Source organism: Bubalus bubalis, chromosome X (genome assembly GCF_019923935.1).
Source record: "Bubalus bubalis isolate 160015118507 breed Murrah chromosome X, NDDB_SH_1, whole genome shotgun sequence".
NCBI lineage: Eukaryota > Metazoa > Chordata > Mammalia > Artiodactyla > Bovidae > Bubalus > Bubalus bubalis.
This window is the reverse complement of record NC_059181.1, coordinates 18050366-18075679: the sequence shown is the minus strand read 5'-3', so window position 1 is coordinate 18075679 and position 25314 is coordinate 18050366. Positions and strand designations below refer to the sequence as shown.

The 25314-nt window shown below is 41.8% G+C and overlaps 1 protein-coding gene across 1 annotated transcript; it reads right to left on the bottom strand.

Annotated features, from left to right (window-relative positions):
- Positions 1-1729: 1729 nt before the first annotated feature.
- On the bottom strand, positions 1730-25005 carry LOC123331780 (endogenous retrovirus group K member 13-1 Env polyprotein-like). The gene is made up of 3 exons (XM_044936823.2): positions 24920-25005; positions 3441-3472; positions 1730-2990 (listed from the first exon to the last, which is right to left on the bottom strand). The coding sequence occupies exons 2-3, from the start codon at positions 3469-3471 to the stop codon at positions 2041-2043; spliced, it is 981 nt and encodes a 326-aa protein (XP_044792758.2). The 5' UTR covers position 3472; positions 24920-25005; the 3' UTR covers positions 1730-2040.
- Positions 25006-25314: the final 309 nt, after the last annotated feature.

The following is a 25314-nucleotide window of genomic DNA, read 5'->3' as shown; positions in this document are numbered from 1 at the left end:
TTCAAATCCTTAAAGATGATGCTGTGAAAGGGCTACACTCAATATACCAGCAAATGTGGAAAACTCAGCAGTGGTCACAGGACTGGAAAAGGTTAGTTTTCATTCCAATTCCCAAAGAAAGGCAATGCCAAAGAATGCTCGAACTACCACAGAATTGCAGTCATCTCACACGCTAGTAAAGTAATGCTCAAAATTCTCCAAGCCAGGCTTCAGGAATACATGAACCATGAACTTCCAGATGTTCAAGCTGGTTTTAGAAAAGGGAGAGGAACCAGAAATCAAACTGCCAACATCCACGGGATCATCAAAAAAGCAAGAGAGTTCCAGAAAAACATCTATTTTGGGCTTTATTGACTATACCAAAGCCTTTGACTGTGTGGATCTGAATAAACTGTGGAAAATTCTGAAAGAGATGGGAATACCATAACACGTGACCTGCCTCTTGAGAAACCCATATGCAAGTCAGGAAGCAACAGTTAGAACTGGGCATGGAAAACAGACTGCTTCCAAATAGGAAAAGGAGTACATCCTATTAGAACATTATAGGTATATTTTCACCCTGCTTATTTAACTTATATGCAGAGTACATCATGAGAAAAGCTGGGGTGGATGAAGCATAACCTGGAATCAAGATTGCCAGGAGAAATATCAATAACCTCAGATATGCAGATGACACCACCCTTATGGCAGAAAGTGAAGAAGAACTCAAGAGCCTCTTGATGAAAGTGAAAGAGGGGAGTGAAAAAGTTGGCTTAAAGCTCAACATTCAGAAAACCAAGATCATGGCATCCGGTCCCATCACTTCATGACAAGCAGATGGGCAAACAGTGGAAACAGTGGCTGGCTTTACTTTTGGGGGGCTCCAAAATCACAGCAGATGGTGACTGCAGCCATGAAATTAAAAGATGCTTGTTCCTTAGAAGAAAAGTTATGACCAACCTATTCAGAAGCAGAGACATTACTTTGCCAAAAAGATCCGTCTAGTCAAGGGGAATTCCAGAAAAACATCTACTTCTGCTTCACTGACTATGCCAAAGCCTTTGACTATGTGGATCACAACAAACTGTGGAAAATTTAAGAGATGGGAATACAAGACTACCTGACCTGCCTCCTGAGAAACCTGTATGCTGGTCAAAAAGCAACAGTTAAAACTTGCCGATGCCAGCCGGCAAAGTCGATCAGGTCCCGAGAACGTGCACGGCGCGGCTGAGAAAGAAAACTAAAGCAAAAGAAATCTGCAACAAAGATGGGGTCGAGAGGATCAGACACGTCTCCACGAAGGGACGCAGTCTGACCACGACTTTATTCAGCATCTTATATTTATACAGGAGAGAGTGAGAAAGACAAGACAGTTAGCATTTTTCTTGGTTGACCTATACATCTTACAAAAAGTCACAAGAAATCTTGAGAGCATGGGAATGGCACCCTGTTATTATTTCGTACACCAGATAACATTTCTCTGTGCGTGAGAAGTTTGTCCAGAACTCCAGGTGTCTGCAGTAAATAATTGCCTAATCTCTGGGGTGGTGGGACAGAGAGCTATGTTTGCAAGCAAACCCTCAAGGACTGAGGCAGCTCCCAGAGCTGTGTCCTTTAGATAAAGGACCCCGTTCTCACGGGCAGCTCCCCGCATCTCCCCCTTTCTTTTTATATAGGCGCACGCTTATGTTCCTTTAACCACAGACCATTTCCATAGATGGAAGCTTTTATCATCCATAGATCATCAATCAGTTTTTTAATTAAACAAGGTGCAAGAAATAAAACAGTTAAAATTATTAAGACTAGTCCTCCTATGGCTGCTCCCAAGTACCAAATACTATTGACGGTAGGTACATGTCGAAAAAGTTCTTTAACAAAAGACTCAGCTCTTTTCACAACATCCAAATCAGGTCTAGGTGCATTTTCAATGTTCATTATTTCTTGATGTAGATGCAGCAAATCTAAGGAAATATTTTCATTATGCCAAATACCTTCTAAATGAGCTTTCACCTTATCCCAAGCAGTTATACTACCATTATATTTTTGGGGGGTAACACAGATTCATCGAAAATCAGCATGACATTGTACCCGTAATCTCAACTTTATACTTTGAACCTCTTCACCTAAAAATTTTACAACATCATAAAGGGCATTCAATCGGTCCTCTAGCTTTTTGTCAATATCTTCTTGAGTCCCCAGGGTAACGGATACATTTTGTGCCAGATTATTAACAAAAGTTGCAGTTTGCACTGATTGTGCCAGGGTCAGGGCTGCAGTAATCGAGGAGGCAATAAGGGTTACCAAAGCTACAAATCCCAGAATTATTAACCCTATTCCCCTACGATAACACATTAAAGCACCCTCTACTTCTCTCCAAAGTTCAAGTCCTCTTTCATCATACCAAGACCCATTGATCTTTACAGGAAACATAACAAAAGCAGGCTGTCTTAAGACTAGAACCCTAGTTTGATTAGTAATTCCCCTAATGCAGTTAGTCAAAGTACAATTGTTACAAGTTACATTATAATTTTGTAACCCAGGTTGTATTTTTACAGATCCTACTAGTAAAACATAAGGGTGAGGCACACATGCACGAGGGTACCTCATGGTGAGATTCCATAAATAACCGTGTCTCACTTTCGATCCCACCTGAAGGTAGGAACCCTCACATCCAAGGGCGGCAGCTAATTTCCATATTTCTGTTTGGAACACTTTAGAGCCGCCTAAATTCCAAATACGGGATGCAAAGTTTCTATTGTCCTGAGCTTCAAGGTTTCGGGCCGAGTCTGGAGACCAGTCCCACAATGACTCATTTGTCCCAAATCTGTTATAAACCATAGCAGTTCCATCTCGACACAGTTTCCATGGTGCTGCAGTGACTCTTCCCCTTGTTTCAAAGTCGCAGAAAGGGATATCTAAAGGACCAGTTCTGTTACGATGTTGAGGAGTTCCAGATTCTTTCGTTACTCCAGGAATATATAGGCTCCAACCATTGTCATAATCAGCATATCCTGACTCCCCAACAAAAAGACATCCTGTTGAATTAAAATATCTAGACAGTCAAATAGGTAAACAATCAAACACTCCATGATAAGAGAAATTAACTTGATTGGGAATAATATGTTTATCTGAAAAACCACCCAAAGCTACAGTATCATTAGTGTATATGGGAATGGACTGACCCTCCCAGCCCACCGGTTGGAGAAGGGGAGGATCGGGAAAATAAGCCCAGTAAGCATTTGAATATTCTTTAGAATGTGCAGTATTAATCTGATTTAAGATGATTAATAAGGTTATCAGGAAGCTTAAAGGCGATATCGGATCGCCCTGCACAGCAACACGATTCTGTGTCTCTCGCATCAATGCCTGAAGTTGTTGCCGAGATGGTAATTCATCACGCTCTTGAATCATCAATCTCCTCATCTGGTTTACTAGAGATCGTCTCCGCCCTGCGTACCAACCTTTCCGGCAGCCAGCGCGGCACTTCGGCATCCTGTGGGAAAACACAAACATGTCCTCATCCCCAAATTATTACAGGATCTGGTCCATACCATTTTCCCACAAGTGGGTCTTTCCAAAAGACTTTAGGTCTTATTGTTTGCGCATCAAAATTCCAAAATCGCTGTGCTGCTGAACGGCCACATATATCCAATTGTAAAAAAATTTAGAACAAATAAAGCATGGTTTAGAGAGTTGGAGGGGATATTGAGATACAATTCCCCCTTCTTTAGTTTTTGCAATTGATGTTTGAGAGTTTGATGTGCCCGTTCAATGATTCCTTGACCTTGAGGATTATAAGGGATACCCGTTTTATGTGAGATAGACAATTGCGTACAAAATAGTTGAAAATTTTTTCCAGTGTATCCTGGACCATTGTCTGTTTTTATGGTTTTAGGGGTTCCCATAACAGCAAAACATTTAATGCAATGAGCTATACAATGTTTGCTAGCTTCTCCGGATTGCAGAGAGGCATGTAAAAAGCCGGAGAAGGTGTCAATATTAACATGAACAAATTTTTGTTTACCAAATTCAGGAATATGAGTAACATCCATTTGCCATATGTCGTTTGGCAACAATCCTCGGGGATTAACTCCATAATGGGGGATGCTAAAAAATTGAGGACATGTTTGACATTGCTTAACAATCTGTCTGGCAGCTTCTCGAGTAATGCCAAATTGAAGTCTTAAGCTATTGCTGTTTTGATGGTGTAAGCTGTGGGAAGTTTTTGCCATTTGTTCCAATGAAGGAAATATCATACGTGTAGCTTCGTCAGCCAAAGCATTGCCTCGTGCTAAAGGCCCAGGAAGTCCAGAGTGAGCACGAATATGACCAAAATAGCATTTATTAACTCTGGAGCAAATTAAATGTTGTATATCACGAAAAAGAGTTTGAATAGTAGAATTCAGGGTACCAATAAATGGAACAGTCTCAATAGTGTTTAAGGCTCTTATGATATATTGACTGTCAGAATATAAATTAAATGGAGCAGAGATTTGTAATAAAGCCTGAAAAACGGCAAATGGTTCTACTTCTTGAGCAGACTTATAATTAGTACGCCAGGCGGCAGTATTGTCCTGTATAATCAAACTAGCTATGCCATTAGAAGAGCCATCAGTAAATACAGTTAGGGCGTCGGCAAGGGGCTGAGAAACAACAATTTTGGGGAAAAGAAATTGGTGATAATGAGCAAATTGCAAAATTTTATCCGAGGGATAATGATTATCAAGCCGTCCACTAAAACCAGCTAAAGCAATAACCCAATTGTTGCTAAACTGAAACAGCCAATCCTGCTGAGTTTTAGAAAATGGAACACATATAAAATGTGGGTCTCTTCCTAGATATACAGTGGATTCTGACCGCCCAAGAGCTATTAGGGCAGCAACCAAATCATAATAGGGGGTTAGTACCCGAGAGGGAGAGGCAGGCAAGTGAAGCCATCTTAAAGGCAATCCTTGGAATAAGACTGCTGTAGGAGCATGTTTAGTAGGAAGAATATATAAATCCCATTCTTGAGTATAGTCGCAATAAGTAACTTGTTGTTTAGACAGGGCCTGTTCAACTTTATCTAAGGCTTGCCTTCCCTCCAGAGTCAGAGTTCGGGGGGGAAGTTGGATCAGGGTCACCCTTCAGAATATCAAAAAGAGGCTTCATTTCCCCTGTAGTTAGCTTCAAGTAAGGTCTTATCCAATTAATATCTCCTAGCAGTTTTTGAAAATCATTCAAGGTAGCCAGGTTATCTTTACGAATCTCTATCTTCTGAGCTCGAAACCATTCATTTTCCAGAAAAAAACCCCAAATAAGAATAGGGGGGGAAGTGCTGCACTTTTTCTGTTGCGATAATCAAACCATAATCCTGTAATGCAGTTTGCATATAAGCGAATGCTGTTAATAGCAACTCCTCATCTTGACATGCCAAAAGAATGTCATCCATATAATGAATAATATATACTTGGGAGTACAAGGACCTAGTGGTTTTTAAAGATTGAGCAACAAATTTCTGACAGAGAGTAGGACTATTAGCCATTCCCTGAGGTAAAACTTGCCACTGATATCTTTACATAGGTTCTTTATAATTTGTAGAAGGGACACTAAAAGCAAATCTTTGACAGTCACTAGTGGCAAGGGGAATAGTATAAATGCAATCTTTTAAGTCAATAATAATCTTGTAAGTGTTTTTTGGAATGGCCATGGGGGTAGGCAACCCCGGCTGAAGGGGGCCCGTCAATTCCATTGCTTCATTAACTTTTCGTAAATCTTGTAGTAGCTTCCATTTACCTGTTTTCTTTTTAATGACAAAAATAGGTGAATTCCAAGGTGAATTTGAGGGAGTAATATGGCCGAGAGCAAGCTGTTCCTACACAAGCTGATTGGCGGCCGTGATCTTTTCTGCTGATAGGGGCCACTGATCAACCCATACTGGATCGTCAGACTTCCATTTTATCAGATCAGCATGGATTGCAGGACGATCAATGACCCCTCTAAAAACATCCTATACCTTTTCTATCATTCTTAACTTTAGGGATCAAGGGTTGTAAAAGCCCTTGTGAATTTATGCCCAACCCCTGATGGGGTAGAAGGCCTTGGTCTAATAATTGATTACTAATCTTTTTATCTGGACTATAAAGATATACCCCCATATTCATCATAACATCTCTCCCCCATAGATTAACCGGCAGTCCTGGCAAAACATAAGGTTGAAAAGGTCCTTCATGTCCCTCTTCGTCCCTCCATTTTAAAAAGGTTGAACTCTGTTCTGGGTTATGTGATTGCCCAATGCCTTGCAAAGTAGAAATTGCAGCCTGCTTAGGCCATTCATCAGGCCAATGTTTTTGAGATATGAAGGAAACATCTGCACCAGCATCCAAAATACCTTTAAAGGGCTTTTCTTGAATATACAGTAGGAGTTCAGGGCGCTGCTTATCAATGGCCTGAATCCAATAAGCGTCTAAAGACCCGAAACCTCGGGATCCTCGTTCTCGCTTAACAGTTTTACCAACTGGAATTATAGGAAGTAGAATTAATTGAGCAACACGTTGACCAGATTGTATTACTGTTATGCCCTGTGGTGAATGGGCCATAATTTTTATTTCACCCATATAATCAGAGTCTATGACTCCAGGGGCTACTAATAAACCTTTCATCGTAGTTCTGCTTCTCCCCAATAGGAGGCCCATAGTGTTCTTCAGAAGAGGGCCAAAAATTTCAGTTGGTAAAGCCTGCATGCCCATTTCTGGAGTTAATACTGTGTAGGTGGAGGAACTGAGGTCCAATCCTGCACTCCCTGCAGTTGCTCTGAACAGCTCGGCAACAGTTCTGCATTTTGGCCCTGAAGCGTCTCCAATGTGGTCGGATTTTGCATCGCCCCATAACATTGTTTCGGGGCCTGGGGCTGGCCCCTCACCCAGTTTCCCGAGACCGGAGGAAGTGGCTTTCCCTGTAAGTCAGTTTTAGAATGGCAATCCTTCACCCAGTGTTTGCCTTTCTTACACCTAGGACAAATGTTAGGGGCTTGAGCAGGTCTCCAGGCTTGCTTCTGTGGGCAGTGGGCGACCTGATGGCCCATTTGGCCACAAGAGAAGCAGCTAGAGCCAGGGACTCGAGGCCAACCACTAGTTTTATCCCGCTTTTGTTGCTGATACAGTACTTCTTTGACTGTCTTTCCCTGTAATGCAGCGGCCAAAGTTATGCCTTGAACATATGAAGGGCCGATATCGGCACAAATCCATACATAATCGGATAAGCCTCCCTTTTTTCTGTAAGGTCTCAGGCAGCTTGACAGGCCGAATTGGCATTTTCATAAGCAAGCTGTTTAGCCAACACCATTCCTGCCTGCTCATCCCCTATCATTTTACTAATTGCCTCAAGCAGGCGGGCAACAAAATCCTGATATGGTTCATCTGGCCCCTGGTGAATTTTAGATAAATCTTCAGTCTTTTTATCAGAATTTGGAAGTTTTTTCCATGCTCGCAGAGCTGCAGCACTAATCTGAGGGTAGGCTCCAGGCAAATAATTAAGTTGATTATTAGTGTCTCAATAATCTCCCTCTCCCACCATCATTTCATAAGTGGTATTCAGTCCCTGTCGCCGATTGATATTGGCTGTGATCCCACACTGCTCAGCAAACTCAGATTTCCATAGTAAATAATCTCCTGCAGATAAACAAGCCCGAGCAACCTGTTTCCAATCATTAGGTGGCAGATTTTGATTTCCTAAAGCCTCTATAATAGCCTGAGTAAGCGGCACAGTCGGGCTGTATTGTGCACAAGCCATTTTTAACTCTTTTAAATTGCTTAAAGGGCAGCAGTTCATAATACCTCTGCTGTTGAGCATTCTCAAATACTGGATAGATTCCTGAAAACCCGGGAATATGTTCTCCTTCATCATTAGCTCGCTTAATTGCTTGTTGAAGAGGAGATAATAATATCTCACTTCTAATTTTTATGTTTTCACCGGGCAAAGAAGCAGGGATAGATACAAGCTCTCGCGGTTCTACGAAAGGCGGAGGTGGATCGAGCCCAGCAAGAACCGAGGGAGGACATGCTGGAGGCACAGGCTGACTGGAGTGGGAGTCTCCCTGTGCTTCCTTTTTTTACTGCTATAACAATTTTCTGAATTAAATTCTCCAGCTGTTCTTCAGAAAGCCCTGAATGCTTTAATTCCCCTTTTCCTGTGGGGGATTGCATGCTAACCATCATCTCCCAAGGCTCATCCTCTCTATGGTACTGAGCTGCTTGTTCATTTAACTCTTCCTGTTCATCAGAGCTTAACACATCATCATTCCCTCCAGCCTTACAAGCTGTTCCCTCAGGCACAGCATAAAGCGGCTCAGGCGGAGGGGCGGAAGGCTCTGCAACTTCGAGTTCTGTGGAATCCCTGAGGGCCGTCTGAATCTTATGTCCCTCATGTTCAGGATCCAGACAGTCTCTTATGAGAGTCCACAAAGAAAAAGCATCCACAGGGACACGATTGGGACCATGTAAGGAGTAATATGTCTGCAATTGTTTTCCTACTTTCTTCCAAGTTTCCAGACTAACTGTTCCTTCCTCTGGAAACCAAGGACAAACCTCTTCTATAAAAAGTAAAAACTTCTCTAACTGTAACTTATTTACATGAATTCCCCTACCTTTTAACATAGTTTTCAACATATGTACAAATAACTGGCGGCTATTGCCTTGTTCCATGATTTATTACTCTCGACAATAACACTCCCTGCCCTTTACTTTAATTAATTAGGAATTCCTCATTACTTACTTCAATCCTGGCAGGCAGCGGCCGTCATCACGCTCCGATTCCCGAGTTCCTGTTTGGGCGCCACCTGCCGGTGCCAGCCGGCAAAGTTGATCAGGTCCTGAGAACGTGCACGGCGCGGCTGAGAAAGAAAACTAAAGCAAAAGAAATCTACAACAAAGATGGGGTCGAGAGGATCAGACACGTCTCCACGAAGGGACGCAGTCTGACCACGACTTTATTCAGCATCTTATATTTATACAGGAGAGAGTGAGAAAGACAAGACAGTTAGCATTTTTCTTGGTTGACCTATACATCTTACAAAAAGTCACAAGAAATCTTGAGAGCATGGGAATGGCACCCTGTTATTATTTCTTACACCAGATAACATTTCTCTGTGTGTGAGAAGTTTGTCCAGAACTCCAGGTGTCTGCAGTAAATAATCGCCTAATCTCTGGGGAGGCGGGACAGAGAGCTATGTTTGCAAGCAAACCCTCAAGGACTGAGGCAGCTCCCAGAGCTGTGTCCTTTAGATAAAGGACCCTGTTCTCACGGGCAGCTCCCTGCAAGAAATGGACATGGAACAACAGACTTGTTCCAAATTGAGAAAGGAGTACATCAAGGCTGTATATCGTCACCCTGCTTCGTTAACTTATATGCAGTGCACATGCTGTGAAATGCCGGGCTGGATGAAGCACAAGCTGGAATCAAGATTGCCAGGAGAAATATCAATAACCTCAGATATGCAGATGACACCACCCTTATGGCAGAAAGTGAAGAAGAACGAAAGAGCCTCTTGATGAAAATGAAAGAGGAGAGTGACAAAGCTGGCTTAAAAGTCAACATTCAAAAAACTAAGATCATGGCATCTGGTCCCATCACCTCATGGCAAATAGATGGGGAAACAATGGAAATAGTGACAGACATTATTTTCTTGGGCTCCAAAATCACTGTAGATGATGATGTAGCCATGAGATTAAAGATATTTGCTCCTTGGAAGAAAAGCTATGACCAATCTAGAAACCATATTAAAAAGCAAACACATTACTTTGCTGACAAAGGTCCATCTAGTCAAAGCTATGGTTTTTCCAGTAGTCATGTATGAATGTGAGAGTTGGACCAGAAAGAAAGCCAAGCACCGAGAATTGATGCTTTTGAACTGTGGTGTTGGAGAAGACTCTTGAGAGTCCCTTGGACTGCAAGGAGGTCCAACCAGTCCATCCTAAAGGAGATCAGTCTTGGGTGTTCATCGGAAGGACTGATGCTAAAGCTGAAACTCCAGCACTTTGGCCACCTCATGCAAAGAGTTGACTCATTGGAAAAGACCCTGATTCTGGGAGGGATTGGGGGCAAGAGGAGAAGGGGATGACAGGATGAGATGGATGGATGGCATCACCAACTCGATGGACATGAGTTTCTGTGAACTCCGGGAGTTGGTGATGGACAGGGAGACCTGGCGTGCTGTGATTTATGGGGTCGCAAAGAGTCGGACACGACTGAGCAACTGAACTGAACTGAACTGATAGACAGACAAATGATCACTTGAATATGATGCTAGAATACAAATACTTTTAGATCTGTTAAAGTGAAAGTTGCTCAGTCACGTCCATCTTTTTGTGACCCCATGGACTATACAGTCCATGGAAATCTCCAGGCCAGAATACTGGAGTGGGTAGCCTTTCCTGTCTGCAGGGGATCTTCCTGACCCAGGAATTGAGCCCGGGTCTCCAGCATTGTAGGCGGATTCTTTACCAACTGAGCTATCAGAAAAACCTCACTTTTACATAGGCGAGCTATAAAAAGACTTGACTTTCAGAGTTTACCTGTTCAAGAAACTACTGCAGGATGTGTTTCATCAAAAGGAGGGATGAAACCATGAAGAAGATGTAGGATCCAGAAATAAGAAATCCAACACAGGCCAGAGGAGGTGAAGAAGGGTCCTGAGGGCAGCCCTCAGGGCCCAGGGAACAAATAGTAAAGATTGGAAGGATGCCTCCGAGAGAAAATGGAACTGGTGCACTATTTAATGTGTTAAAACACATTGAAAAGATTTTGAAAGTTTTCTTAGAGAGCTTAGAGATGAACTGATGAGAGATACATTCCAGATGTACAAGCTGGATTTAGAAAAGGCAGAGAGGAACCAGAGTTCACATTGCCAACATCATAGAAAAAGCAAGGGAATTGCAGAGAAACGTCTACTTCTGCTTCATTGACAACACTAAAGCTTTTGACTGTGTGGATCACAACAAACTATGGAAATTTCTCGAAGAGATGGAAATACCAGACCACCTTACCCACTTCCTGAGAAACCAGTATGCAGGCCAGGAAGCAATAGTTAGAACCGGACATAGAACAACAGACTGGTTCAAAATGGGGAAAGGAGTACAACAAGGCTGTATATTGTCATCCTGCTTATTTAACTTCAACACAGAATACATCATGCGAAATGCCAGGCTAGATGATTCACAAGCTGGATTCAAGATTGCCAGGAGAAATATCAGCAACCTCAGATATGGAGATAATACCGCTCTAATGGCAGAAAGTGAAGAGGAACTAGATGAGGATGAAAGAGGAGAGTGAAAAAGTTGGCTTCAAACGCAACCTTAAAAAAACAAAGATCATGGCATCTGGTCCCATCACTTCACGGCAAATAAATGGGGGAAAAGTGGAACAGTGACAGATTTTTTATTTCCTTGGGCTCCCAAAAAGTCACTATGGATGGTGACCGCAGCCATGAAATTAAGAGAGGCTTGCCCCTTGGAAGGAAAGCTATGACAAACCTAGACACCCAGACAGTATTAAAAAGCAAAGGCATCACTTTGCCAACAAAGGTCCATACAGTCAAAGCTATGGTTTTTCCAGGAGTCATGTACAGATGTGAGAGTTGAACCATAAAGAGGGCTGAGCGCAGAAGAACTGATGCTTTTGAACTGTGGTGCTGGAGAAGACTCTTGAGAGTCCCTTGGACTGCAAGATCAAACCAGTCAACCCTAAAGGAAATCAACTCTATTCATTGGAAGGACTCATGCTGAAGCTCCAATACTTTGGCCACTCCATGGGAAGAGCCAACTCATTGAAAAAGACCCTGATGCTGGGAAAGATTGAAAGACAGAGGAGAAGGGGACAACAGAGGATAAGCTGGTTGGATGGTATCACCGACTCAATGCTCATGAATTGAACAAACTCTGGGAGATAACGAAGGATGGGGAAGCTTAGACTGCTGCAGTCCATGGGGTCACAAAAGGTCAGACATGACTTAGTGATGGAACAACAACAACACCAATATTTTAAAAGCAACCAAAAAAACAGGTGATTAGTAACTAGGAAAAAAACAAAGTTTCAATATAGAAAGTGATCATATCTACTGTCTACTATGAACAGTATTTACATAGTTGAAATAATATAAACACTGCATATTAATTTAACCAAATACATGCTATAAATATATCGGGGGTGGAGGGAAGAAAAAGTATATGTTTAAGGAATTGTTTGAGGTAGCTAAATCCTATTCTTCCAAAGTAGCTAACCAAGAGATAATTCTAAAATTGAAAAGTTACAATTATAATAGAAGCAACAACATTCTATACAGGGATATAGAAAGAATTCCCAGAAGTAGGTAAAAGATTTGAAAGTAGTTGCCTTTGAGAAGCAGAAAGAGGAGATTGAGAGGAAGGGGCAGGTGACTGTGGTCTCTCAATTTAACTAGTCATGTTATCACATTTTTGAGAACAACATATTTATAATAAAAATTAAATAAAAAAACAAATGCTACATTATCTGCTTTGATAGGATTTTGGATTAACCAGTTGTGTGCAGCTGTCAAAACTCAATGAATGCATACTTTAAGATTTACATATTTCATTGCATATATATTTTACATCAAAAGAAAAACTGATAAACAAAGACTAAAATTCTAATGACATGCATAAGGACATCTGTAATTTACTTCAAAATCCTTCCCAAAAAAAAGATGGATCAATGAATGGATAGAAGGATGGATAAATATATAATAAAACAAGTACAGTAAAATGTTGACAGTAGATCCTAGGAGGTAGGTATATAGAGGTTTACTGTAAAATTCTTTCCATTTTGCTGTGTGTTTGAAAAGTTTTATAATAAAAGTTTGGGACAAATAAAAACAAATTGAGCACGAAAATTAAGAGAGAATGTTCTGTCTGGTGTACCAGCTAGGTAAGCTTTAATTTTAAAATGCCACTTGCTTTCCAGAAGCATCCTGTAGCCATTTGACCCACAGATGACTGATCAAATCAAAGAGGGCAGTGACACGTGAAGCCGAGGGCAGACTGATATTTCTTGTTGGCACTTTTACCAGTTTCTCTACAGGGTACGTATGTTGTGCAACAATGAATTTTGAATCCCTCTTAACAAGATTTGTCCTCTGGTTATAAATACCCCTGTTGTCACATGCTCACCTATTTATTAGCTCCAATTGAATTGTAAACTCATCCAAGCTATAGTTTATAACCTCCAGGATCACACACCCAGTGGTTCATCAATATCAGTTTTACTCTAATATACCACAGAGAAAATGTAGCTCCCTGGAATAACAGATTAAGGAACAAATAAGCCAGAATGTCTGGGGAATAGAGTCATACAATTTTCATTACAATGACTCTTAGGGCTTGGATCCAGTCTCGTTGTGGAGAAACTAAGTGTAAGAGAGATTAAGTGACATATCCAGAGTGATATAGCTATTTAGTGTGATTATCTTTGGATATTTTCTTCTTTATGTCCATATAAACTATTAAATAAGTCTATGGGATACGACACACATATACTTGAATAAACAGCCACCCTTTCCCCAAAGAGCACTTGATTAAAAAAAAAAAAAAAGAACAAAACTACGGGACAGGACTTAAGAGATGGTTACTGAGCCAAATTTGGGTTTGCTTGCCTGACTTTCAGCAAAATCAATCTACTGACATGGGGTTGGGTGAAGGAAAGGACAGTGTTTATTGCAGGGCCAAGCAAGGAGAATGGGTAGCTCATGCTCAAAAGACCTGAACCCCCTGATGGCTTTCAGAGAAGGGTTTTTAAAGGCAACATTATTAGGTTTGAAGGTGGTAGGGTGCATGATCAGCTCGTGGACATTCTTCGAATTGGTTGTGGTGAGGTCACTGAGTGGTATATTGGAAGTTAACATTATCAACCTTCTGGTTCCTACCAATCTGGGGTCTACATGTTTGTGGGCAGCATGCAGTTACTTTCTTACACTTGGAAGGGTTTTAGTATCCTCAAAAACAATTCAAGGTATGGCTCAGGATATTATCTATAACCCTTAAGGAGGAACTAAAGGTCTTTGATTTTATTTTATGGTTAAACTACTGTAATTTTGTCTTGCTTGACTGCTATTGTTGTTGTTTCTGTATTTTCTCACTTCTCTGATTAAATATACTCTTTGGAACGTGGGGAAGGTCTAAGAGGCTAAATCCTTCTTACAAACAAGAGGTAGCAGACATGGAGGGTATGTTGCCAGGAAGGCCCCACAGAGTCTGGCTCAGTTTCAAGACCACAAGTTCCTATCCAGTCTGTTTGTAGGGTGAATTGGGAGCAGGAGGATGTTAAGTGAGTGAAAAGTGTCTGTGGTCAAAGTAGTGATACACACTACCTTATGGATGAAGCCCGAGCATATTACACTGAGAAGCCAAACACGAAAAGGTCACATATTGTATGATTCCATTTATATGAAATATCCAAAACAGGCAAATCCATAGAGACAGAAAGCAGACTCATGGTTGCCAGGGGCTGAGCAGAAGGCAAATGAGGAGTAACTGCTTACTGGGTATGGGTTTTATTTTGAGGTAATTAAAATGCTTTGGACCTAAATGTAAATGAGTATATTATGAATGTACCAAATGCTACTGAATTGTTCCCTTCAGAATGGTTAATTTTATATAGTACATTTCACCTCAATAAAGAAAATACACGTCGAAAGAGAGCAAAAGCAAACACAGCAAAATGTTAACAACTGGTGGATCTAGGTACCGGCCATCAGGAATTCATCGTACTTACGCTAGCAACATTTCTGTTAGGTTTAAAATTTTTCAAAAGAAAAAGTTAACAAAATATCTCTAGAAAACAAAGAAATCATTTAGTGATAGTGCAAAATTGAGGTCACCAGTTGCAATCTAAAATTCATACAGTTTCATATCTATCATTTGATCACTGGCATGTCAAAAATAGGAACAACTCTTACTTCATTGGCTGGTAAGGTTTCGAACAATGAAAATTACTTTCCAGGGGAGTCACAAGCCAACACTCTTTAACTTCAGAACCTATTAACATGCAGATTTCTGAACATCAGCACCTAAAAATGCATTTATTGGGTCCTTTTGAACAGGTGGTAGTAAGATGTGGTTTAGCTGAAGGGTCTGAGCTTTGGAAATTACATGTGTATATTCTGGCTTTGTCACCCGCAGATGAGTCTTACCAATGCACTGATGGATAAAAGCAAAAGGGCGCAAGCTGTCTGAGAGTTTCACAGCAGTAACACTAGGGGCACAAGTGACCATTTTGACCCTTGCACAGAGTGTCTTGAAACTCAAGCAGTGATATAGTAAAGATAATACCCCATCCTGTAACCTCGTAACAACCAGAAAATGGCATGTCTGCCTCTAATGCACAGTGGGTCCAACGGAGTTAATGCCTCCCTGGTTTCTTACAGGTCCAACACCTAATTCTAAATTCCCCATTCAACCATGTCTGAGGCCTGAGGCAACAGATCAAGCCTGTCTACACAGGGCGAGAGGCTACTTGCTTCTCTGACCAAGATGTACACACACAAAAAAGTACATAAGGATGCAAAAGGTTATATCGTAATGTGATCATGCTTAACACTACTGAAGCTGTACATTTAAAAATAGTTAAGATGGTGGACTTCATGTTACATGTTTTCTACCACAATAATTTAAAAATACATAAGTCCCAAGTTTCAGTTTTCACACAGCAGACATGAGAATGGCTTCCTTTGTGTCCAAAATGAAGGTACACTGCCAATCTGTAAAGCCTGATGCAACTTAACACACTTCAAATGAAATACAATCTGTTCCTATAGAGGAAAAAAAAATAACCTAGAAAAACAGTCAAGCCTCTGCACAAATCTATGTTCAGTAAGGAAAATGGATGTAAGAACAGGTTATGGCAGAAGGACATTAAAAATAGAAAAGAACTCTTGAGTTGAAGGTGTTACCTCAAGAGATAAGTACCAATAAATACTGTAGAGTAGCTGTCTCCATATATCAGATGATGACATGAACGGATCCATTCCTGTTTAAGGTTTACTCGTTGCTTCTGAGATGCAATTTATTGTTTACCTTGACACTGCTTTGGGATTTACCAAATCACTAAAGGGAATGGGAAGTTCAGTTCATGAATATTACCTTTGTAGGATGACAAATACAAGGATGTTCCACTTCAATAACTGAGTTCTTTTTCATTTTTTCTTGCAAAATTTTAAATTTTCCCAGAATTTTGATCATGCCTATAAGAACAAATCTATGTTCAACCAACAGGGCCTCTTCATTCACACTTTAACACCCAAGGGGTAATAGTTTCAAAAGACTAAAATGCTATTCTTCTCTATGTGTTATCTATATCGCAGTGAGTGTTGTCTTAAGATTTGGTAGAAGCCTTCACTGGAGGCATTTCAAGTATGGAAACAGATGAAGGAGGAAATATCTGGAGTGGTGGATCCTACCAGGTAAGTAGGGGTCAGCTCTGACTTTCATTCTATTTCTCTTTTTCCCTTCCTTTCACCTTATGCCCAGAAGTTTGTATAAGTAGACCTTTTCTTGTGATAAAAACAGTGCCTTAATTTTGGACCTAATAACACTTCAGAATAAATGCAGGGAGTTCTCTGGTGGTTCAGTAGTTAGAACTCCAAGCTCTCACTGCCAAGGGCCTGTGTTTGATCCTGCTCAGGGAACTAAAATCCCACAGGTGACACAGTGCAGACAAAAAGCAAAGAAGAATCCAAATTTTTGCAGAAGTGAGAATTTGGGAGAGCATGTTTTCCAAACATGCGTACATAGGCATTATTTTTTCATTCATCAATTCAGGGCTCACCTTGTTGTGGATGTCTGAAAAGATGGCCACAAATTCTCTGACACTCCTTCCATAAATCGGCAGGGTCTAATTTTCCCCTTCTACTGCCTTGAACCTGGGCTGGCCTTATTTGGAAGAAATACAATTTAGGAGAAGTGATGCTACGTGACTTCCAAAGCCTGGCAGCTTCTGCTTAGTTCTCTCTGAATACCGGCTCTCTGGATAGCTCTCTCCTGGGACCCAGCCACCATGCTCTGAGAAGCCCAGGACACCTGCAGAGGACAGGTGTAGGTACTCCGGTGGACAACCCAAACTGCAGTCCTACCTGACAGCCGGGATCAGCTGCCAGGCTTGTGCAAGCCATCATGGATATCCAGCGCAGCTGAGATTCTGATGACTGTAGGCACAGCAGACACTTGACTGCAACTGAGTGAGAGACCCCAGTGAGAACTGCTCAGCTGAAACTTCCTTGAATGTCTGACCCACACAGTGGTGAGCAAGGTTAAATGTAGTATATATAAAATTACCCTGAATTTGGGGGTAATTCATTATACAGCAATAGATAGCTAAGCAAAGGAAAATAACAGAATATGAAACTATATAGAAACAGAAATTGTCAAGCAAGAAAATAAAATTAAGATAATTTGGCCATAAAACCGTCCATTTGTTTTTGTTTTTTTCCCATTTAAACATGAGCATTTACAAGTTAAGAGATGTGTGTTTTTATGTTGCTCAGAGTAGAAAGACATAGATTCAGAAATGTAATTTTAACAATTAAAAGTATAGATGTTTTCATGTAATCAAAATATATTGTCAGATACTGTACTAGAGATCAGCACAAATTCTGTCCTCAAGGAACAAACAGTCTAGTGCCATACATGGCATGTTAAAAAACATTTCCATGAGTTTCATGTGCATAAAATCCTTACAATATTTCCAGGCACATCCTAAGTGTCATGTACCTGCAAACAAAGTAAATAAATATACATTCACTTATTTAGTCGACAAATACTTATTTATCATCTTCTCCATGGCAGGCCCCATGTGAGGTGCTCAACATTCAGAAAACTCAACATTCAGAAAACTAAGATATGGCAGCTGATCACATCACTTCATGGCAAATGGATGGTGAAAGAGTGACAGACTTCTTTTTTGGGGGGGGGGCCCTCCAAAATCACTGCAGATGGTAACTGCAGCCATGAAATTAAAGATGCTTGATTCTTAGAAGAAAGTTATGACCAATCTAGGCAGCGTATTAAAAAGCAGAGACATTACTTTCCCAACAAAGGTCCGTCTAGTCAAAGCTACGGTTTTTCCACTAGTCATGTATGGATGTGAGAATTGGACTGTAAAGAAAGCTGAGCCCCGAAGAATTGATGTTTTTGAACTGTGGTGTTGGAGAGGACTCTTGAGAGTCCCTTGGACTGCAAGGAGATCCAACCAGTCCATCCTAAAGGAAATCAGTCCTGAATATGCAGTCCTGAATAAGGACGGATGCTGAAGCTGAAACTCCAATACTTTGGCCACCTGATGCAAAGAACTGACTCATTGGAAAAGACCCTGATGCTGGGTAAGATTGAAGGTGGGAGGAGAAGCGGACAACAGAGGATGAGATGGTTGGATTGCATCACTGGCTCGATGGACAGGAGTTTGAGTAAATTCTGGGAGTTGGTGATGGACAGGGAGGCCTGGCATGCTGCAATGCATGGGGTCACAAAGAGTCGAACTTGACTACTGAACTGAACCAAACATGGTGGGACCCGTGTGAAGTGCTAGAGAAAGAGTGCTGAATAAAGACTTTACATTCAGAGGACAGGACAGATACTGAACATTCAACAAGCACGGGTATCCTGGAAGCATTCCTGGGATGCTTGGGAAGCCAGAGAAGGCTGCTGATCCCAGGAAGGCTAAACAAAGGCTAGGCTAGACCAGACCAAGCCTAGAGAGATTTAGCAGCATGTCTGATAGCCAAATAACAAGAAAAGTAGTTTACCCCAAGCCCAAATGGAAATCTAATATGTAAAGTCAAATTTGGGAGAGGCCTGAAGGCCAGTGAGGCAATCAAGATCTATTCCACAAATTCCACACTGGATCAGAAGGAAAGTCCAAGTGCAGAGACAAGCACTGGACTGCATACATTGGACCGACCACACATGAGAGCTGAAGAAGACAATGTTGTTGGAATAGAAGACTGGGAGCAGTGCTCAAGCCTCTGGTACTTTGGCACTAGAAATAGAGTAGAACACCCATTGCACAAACAGGTCTGGACCAAGATATGTTGCAGCTGAGGAAAACTAAGATTTAGATATGTGCTTCTGATGCTGTCCTTCCAATCTTAATGCAACAGTTTCTTACTGAGGGAGTAGAACTGGCACCAGGATGATTTTTGTCATTTCTACTGTCTACTTCACTAAAGTAGGACTGATTTGTATGTTGATGGTTATAGAAGTAGTCACACATGTAGATCTGAGTTAAATGGTACCATATTTCTGATTTCCATTGGAAATGCTATTACCTTTACAGATTGGTGCTCAAAACCATTATGCATTTGGTCTGTCTTTTAACTTGGCTCTGAGCCTGAAGGATCCCAGAATACGAGTGTCTGCTAATTGCCTTGGTGTGAATGGCCAAGGGCTGGTGTGTGTGTAGGTGTATGTGCATATAAATAAAAGTGTATCTGTGTGTTATTGTTTGTATGTATGTGTGCATGTGTGTGTGTATGTGCATGCATGTGTCCCTCCTCCTGAACAAGGTGGATTCTACCAGGGTTAGAAGTATGTCAGTAGTATTGAATCATCTAAATTTTATCACTTGAGAGTTTAGAACTCAACACTTTTTATATAGCCTTTTCCCTTTTTCTTCAAACCCCAGAGCTTGGATTCAGGAGTCTGCAAGCATGGAGTCCACCCAAAGATGGGCACAATAAAGGATAAACATGGTAGAGACCTAGTAGATGCTGAAGAGATCAAGAGAGATGGAAAGAATACACGGAAGAATGGTATAAAAAAGATCTTAATGAACCAGATCACTACAATGGTGTGGTTAGTCACCCAAACCCAGACATTCTGGAGTGAGAAGCCAAGCGGGCCTTAAGAAGCACTACTGTTAATAAAGCTAGTGGATGCGATGGAATTCCAAAAGAACTATTCAAATCTCTAAAGGAGGATGCCATCAAAATGTTGCATTCATTATGTCAACAAATCTGGAAGACCCAGCAGTGGCCACAGGACTGGAAATGGTCAATCCTCAACCCAATTCCCAAGAAAGGTGGTACTAAAGAATGTTCTAACCATCAGACAATTGCACTCATTTCCCATGCTAGTAAGGTCATGCTTAAAATGTTGAATACTAGGCTTCAGAATTAGGTGAATCACGAACTTCCAGATGTCCACGCTGGGTTTAGAAAAAGAAGAGGAACTAGAGATTGAATTGCCAACAGTTCCCGGAGTATAGAAAATGCAAGGGAATTTCAGAAAAACAGCTATCTCTGCTTCATCGACTACACGAAAGCCTTTGACTGTATAGATCATGACAAACTTTGGAAAGCTCTCAGAGAGATGGGAATACCAGACCATCTTACCTGTCTCTTGAGAAACCTGTATGCAGGTCAAGAAGCAACAGTTAAAACCCTGTATGGAACAACTGATTGGTTTAAGATCGAGAAAGGAGTATGACAGGGCTGTCTGCTGTCACTCTGTCTAACCTATATGCAGAGCACATCGGGAGAAATGCCAGGCTGGATGAGTTGCAAGTCTGAATCAAGATAGGCAGGAGAAACATCAACAGCCTCAGATATGCAGATGATATCACTCTAATGGCAGAAAGCAAAGAGGAACAAAGAGCCTCTTGATGAGGGTGAGGGAGGAGAGTCAAAGAGCGGGCTTAAAACTAAATATTCAAAACACTAAGGTCATGCCTTCTAGCCCGATTACTGCATGGCCAATAGAGGGGGAAAAGGTGGAAGTAGTGACAGATTTCCTCTTCTTGGGCTCCAAAATCACTGCAGATAGTGACTGCAGCCATGAATTCAGAAGACAGTTGCTTCTTGGCAGAAAAGCAATGACAAACCTAGACAGTGTGTTGAAAAGCAGAGACGTTACTCTGCCAACAGAGGTCCATATAGTCAAGGCTATGGTTTTCCCAGCCATCATGTATGGCTGTGAGATCGGAACACCAAAGAATTAATGCCTTCGAACTGTGGTGATGGACAAGACTCCTGAAAGTCCCTTGGACCTCAAGGGGTCGAACCAGTCAAACTTTTTTTTTTTTTACTTTACAATACTGTATTGGTTTTGCCATACATCAACATGAATCCGCCACGGGTGTACATATGTTTCTCATCCTGAACCACCTCCCACCTCCCCCCCATACCATCCCTCTGGGTCATCGCGGTGCACCAGCCCTGAGCATCCTGTATCATGCATTGAACCTGGACTGGCGATTCATTTCACATATGATATTATACATGTTTCAATGCCATTCTCCCAAATCATCCCACCCTCGCACTCTCCCGCAGAGTCCAAAAGACTGTTCTATACATCTGTGTCTCTTTTGCTGTCTCGCATACAGGGTTATCATTACCATCTTTCTAAATTCCATATATATGTGTTAGTATACTGTATACTATCCAGTAAATCTTAAGGGAGATTAAGCCTGAATATTCACTGGAAGGATTGATGCTGAAGCTGAAGCTCCAGTACTTTGGTCATCTGATGCAAACAGAAAACTCATTAGAAAAGTCCCTGATGCTGGGAAAGATCGAGGGCAGGCAAAGAGGGTGTCAGAGGATGAGATGGCTGAACGGCATCACTGATGCAATGAACGTGAACTTGGGCAAACTCCGGAAGATGGTGAGGGACAGGGAGGCCTGGCGTGCTGCAGTCCATGGGGTCACAAAGAGTGGGATATGACTGGGCAACTGAACTACAAACATGGTAAAGCCATGCCTGTGATCCTTAATGGCTGTAAGACCCTGGCTTTAAACCCCATTAAGTGGTAGTTTCCTGAGCTTTAAAATGGGGATAATAATATTTCGCTCCTAAGATTGCTGTGAAGAAAAAACAGCATACTGAAAGCATTGAATGTGATTCCTGGATCATCATAAGCACTAAGTAGAAGCTCTTATGGTTAGAATTATAGGTACTAAACAAGGGCTACAAACATCCAGATACCACCCAAACTAGGGTTTATACTCATTTCCCAACATTATAGCGTGCCTTATAAAGAGTTAAAATACTAAACAAACTGTAGACATAACTAAAGCAACCCAATTAAAATGGTTCATCACTTGCCACTTTAGAAGGTACTCAAAAGCTAGTCAATTCTCTTCTAGACAAACAGATGGCCTTTCCTCATCTTAATATACGTAGAATGATTTTGTGAACACAAGCTGATCTGTCTTAAATCCTAAGCATTCTTTTATCTCTACATAAATTAGTAATTCAAAACAAAATTTTTAAAGAACAAACTTCCATTTTGCTAAAAACGAGAGTCCATTAACGGATGCCTTTAAACTTAGCAAGCTCTCCAGCCGTCTTATCGGTGGGTTTCTGTTGTCTCCCTCAAATGCACACTGATGGCCAGGCCTCAGCAGTATCAGATGGAATGAGATGCAGCTAGCCAACATTCCAGGACCACCTTCTTCCTGGGCTAGATTTTAACACTTCTATGCTGCTGCTGCTAAGTCGCTTCAGTCATGTCCAACTCTGTGCGACCCCATAGACAGCAGCCCACCAGGCTCCCCCATCCCTGGGATTCTCCAGGCAAGAACACTGAGGTGGGTTGCCAGTTCCTTCTCCAATGCAGGAAAGTGAAAAAAAATGAAAGTGAAGTCGCTCAGTCATGTCCGACTCTTAGCGACCCCATGGATTGCAGCCTAGCAGGCTCCTCCGCCCATGGGATTTTCCAGGCAAGAGTACTGGAGTGGGGTGCCATTGCCTTCTCCATAACACTGCTATAGTGGACATTTAATCCATTAATTAATGATGAAAAAGAAGGGATAAGAGTGCTATATTCGGACATCAATAGTTTCAAACAGCCTAATGAGACTGTTTGGAAGGCATACTAGGGTGCCTTCCAAAATTGATTAGCCCTACCATTGATGGGAGTAACTGAAGAAAACATTCAGCACAGTTTGATTCAACAGTTCTTTTCTGAACTGCCCATGAATCCTCAAACTGAAGTTCATTTGGAGTTTTTTTATACCATGTTTACAGAGATCCTGAACCATGAAAAAGAACAGCTCCTTATCACCAACTGCTCCATCTGTTCATCTATTCATCCATCACTCTATCCATCCATTCATCCATTACCCATCCACCCATCCAGCTGCCTCACAAATACTTACTGAATGCTTTTCCTCTCATGGAGCTTACCAAGAATGATGAGATATAATAGCAGCTATTATTCTAGAAATAACAATAAATAAAATAAATGAGGGGTGAAGGAATACAGTGCAGTATATGTGTGCAAATTTAAATAGGAGAGAAGGGATGGTCTCAGTAAGTAGGTAATACTTGGGCAACGACCTGAAGGAGGTGAGGGAATAAACCATGCATATGTCTGAAAGAAGAATGTTCCATATAGAGAAACAGCATGTGCAAAGCTGAGTGTGTACTTTGTGAGATGGAGAAATACCAAGGAGGCCTAACATAGCACAATTCCACTGGTCTATGAGACCAGAAAGCCCTGGTATTTTCCCACACTGTGTTATCCTGGTTTCCCTGGAAAACAGAGCCAGAAGAAAGGTTTAAATGCTAAAGCTTTCATGGGAGGTATAATCCATGGCAGCTAAAGTGAGGAGAAAAGAGGGAGATTCAAATACAAGGTGAGGGACTTCCCTGGTGGTCCAGTGGCTAAGACTCCACACTCCCAAAGCAGGGGGCCTGGGTTCAGTCCCTGGTCTGGGAACTAGATCCTACATGCCTCAAAGAAGAGTTCACACGCCACAACTAAAGATCCCACGTGCCACAACGAAGACTCCGAGCAGCCAAATAAATAAATATTCAAAAATAAGATGATGTCCTGTGATACTGGCCACTGCTTCCCAACAAACTTTCCATCAAAGTCTATGAGAGAAACAGCTGCTTCTCTCAGGTGTGTCCACCAGGTACCAAGATGAAAAGAAAGAACTGTGCCCCATTACAGCCCATCAGAGAGGGAACGCATAGGGAACTTAGCTGCTGACTCTCTGCTGTCTCCTGTCTCTACACTGATCAGAGTTTGTCCCACGGGCATTAACTTCCCTGCACATCTACACAGAAAATCATAAGACCTGTGCACTTTATTCTCTGTAAAAATAAAGATAAATTTCTCTTGAATACTAACAAATGACAGATAGTCAGTTGCTTCAGCCTAGGTCCCAAAGAGAAGATGATGTGTGGCAGGACTAGTAAAATAAACCTTTGCTGATATACGCCACTGAAATTTTAGAGTCAATTTTTGTTGCAGCATAACCTAGCATATCCTGATTGACACAAGGATTCACTGCCCCATTAGCACATTAATGACAAGAGTTTTTCAGTAAAGACATCTACTTAATGTTATTTAATCCAGTATTCCCAAACTGTTTTGATTAGCGAATATTCTTTCCACAGAGCACCTTAATATAATGGAAATACTTTGAGAAAACACCATCTGTATAATCTTCTGCAAGGAGATTGGGCAACACACCCTACTGTGCAATAATTAAAATATTCCCAGATCTTAGCAGTTTGGGAATGAATGATGTCACATTTTTATGCTCAAACTGGACTTCCCGGGTGACGTAGTGGAAAAGAATCCATCTGCCAATGCAGGTACACTGGTTCAATCCCTCCCTGTCCGTATGCCCTGGAGCAACTAAGCTGGTGAACCACAACTACTCAGCCCAAGTGCCCTAGAACCAGTGCTCCGCAAGAGAAGCCACTGCAAGGAGAAGCCCCGGCTCTCCCCAGCTAGAGAAAGCCCCTGAGCAGCAACAAAAATCCAGCACAACCAAATATTAACTAAATAAAATTTAAAAAACACACATTTATGCCCAAATTAAGGATTCCTAGCCCAAGACTACTGTTCTGCTGCATCCCACAGGCAGCAAGGCCTCACTTGCCCAGTTTCACGACCAAAGAAAGGGCCCTAAGTCAGCGACAGAGACGAAGACATCATGGTTTACCTGATGGAGGACCCTGCCTGTCTCCAGCAAGGTCCTGGAACATCCCATCGTGTGCAACGCAGGAGTAAGCAGGCAGGACGGACACGTTGGCAGGTTTCACTGCTGGGGGCTGAGGGAAGCCAGGATTACCAATTGTATGGGAATTGACCTCAGGTGATCCCCGCCAGGCAGATGCCCTGGAGAAGGAAATGGCTACGCTCGTCTGGAGAATGCCTGTCAGGCTACACTCAAAGACTGGGACATGGCTGAATATGCATGCGTGCAGTCATGCAGGCACCCACGCACACAGGCGCCCATGCACGCACGCACTCAGGCACCCGCTTATGCACGCAGGCGGCCAAGCACGCAGCCACACACCCACACACGCAAGCACATACGTACCCTCGCACCCATGC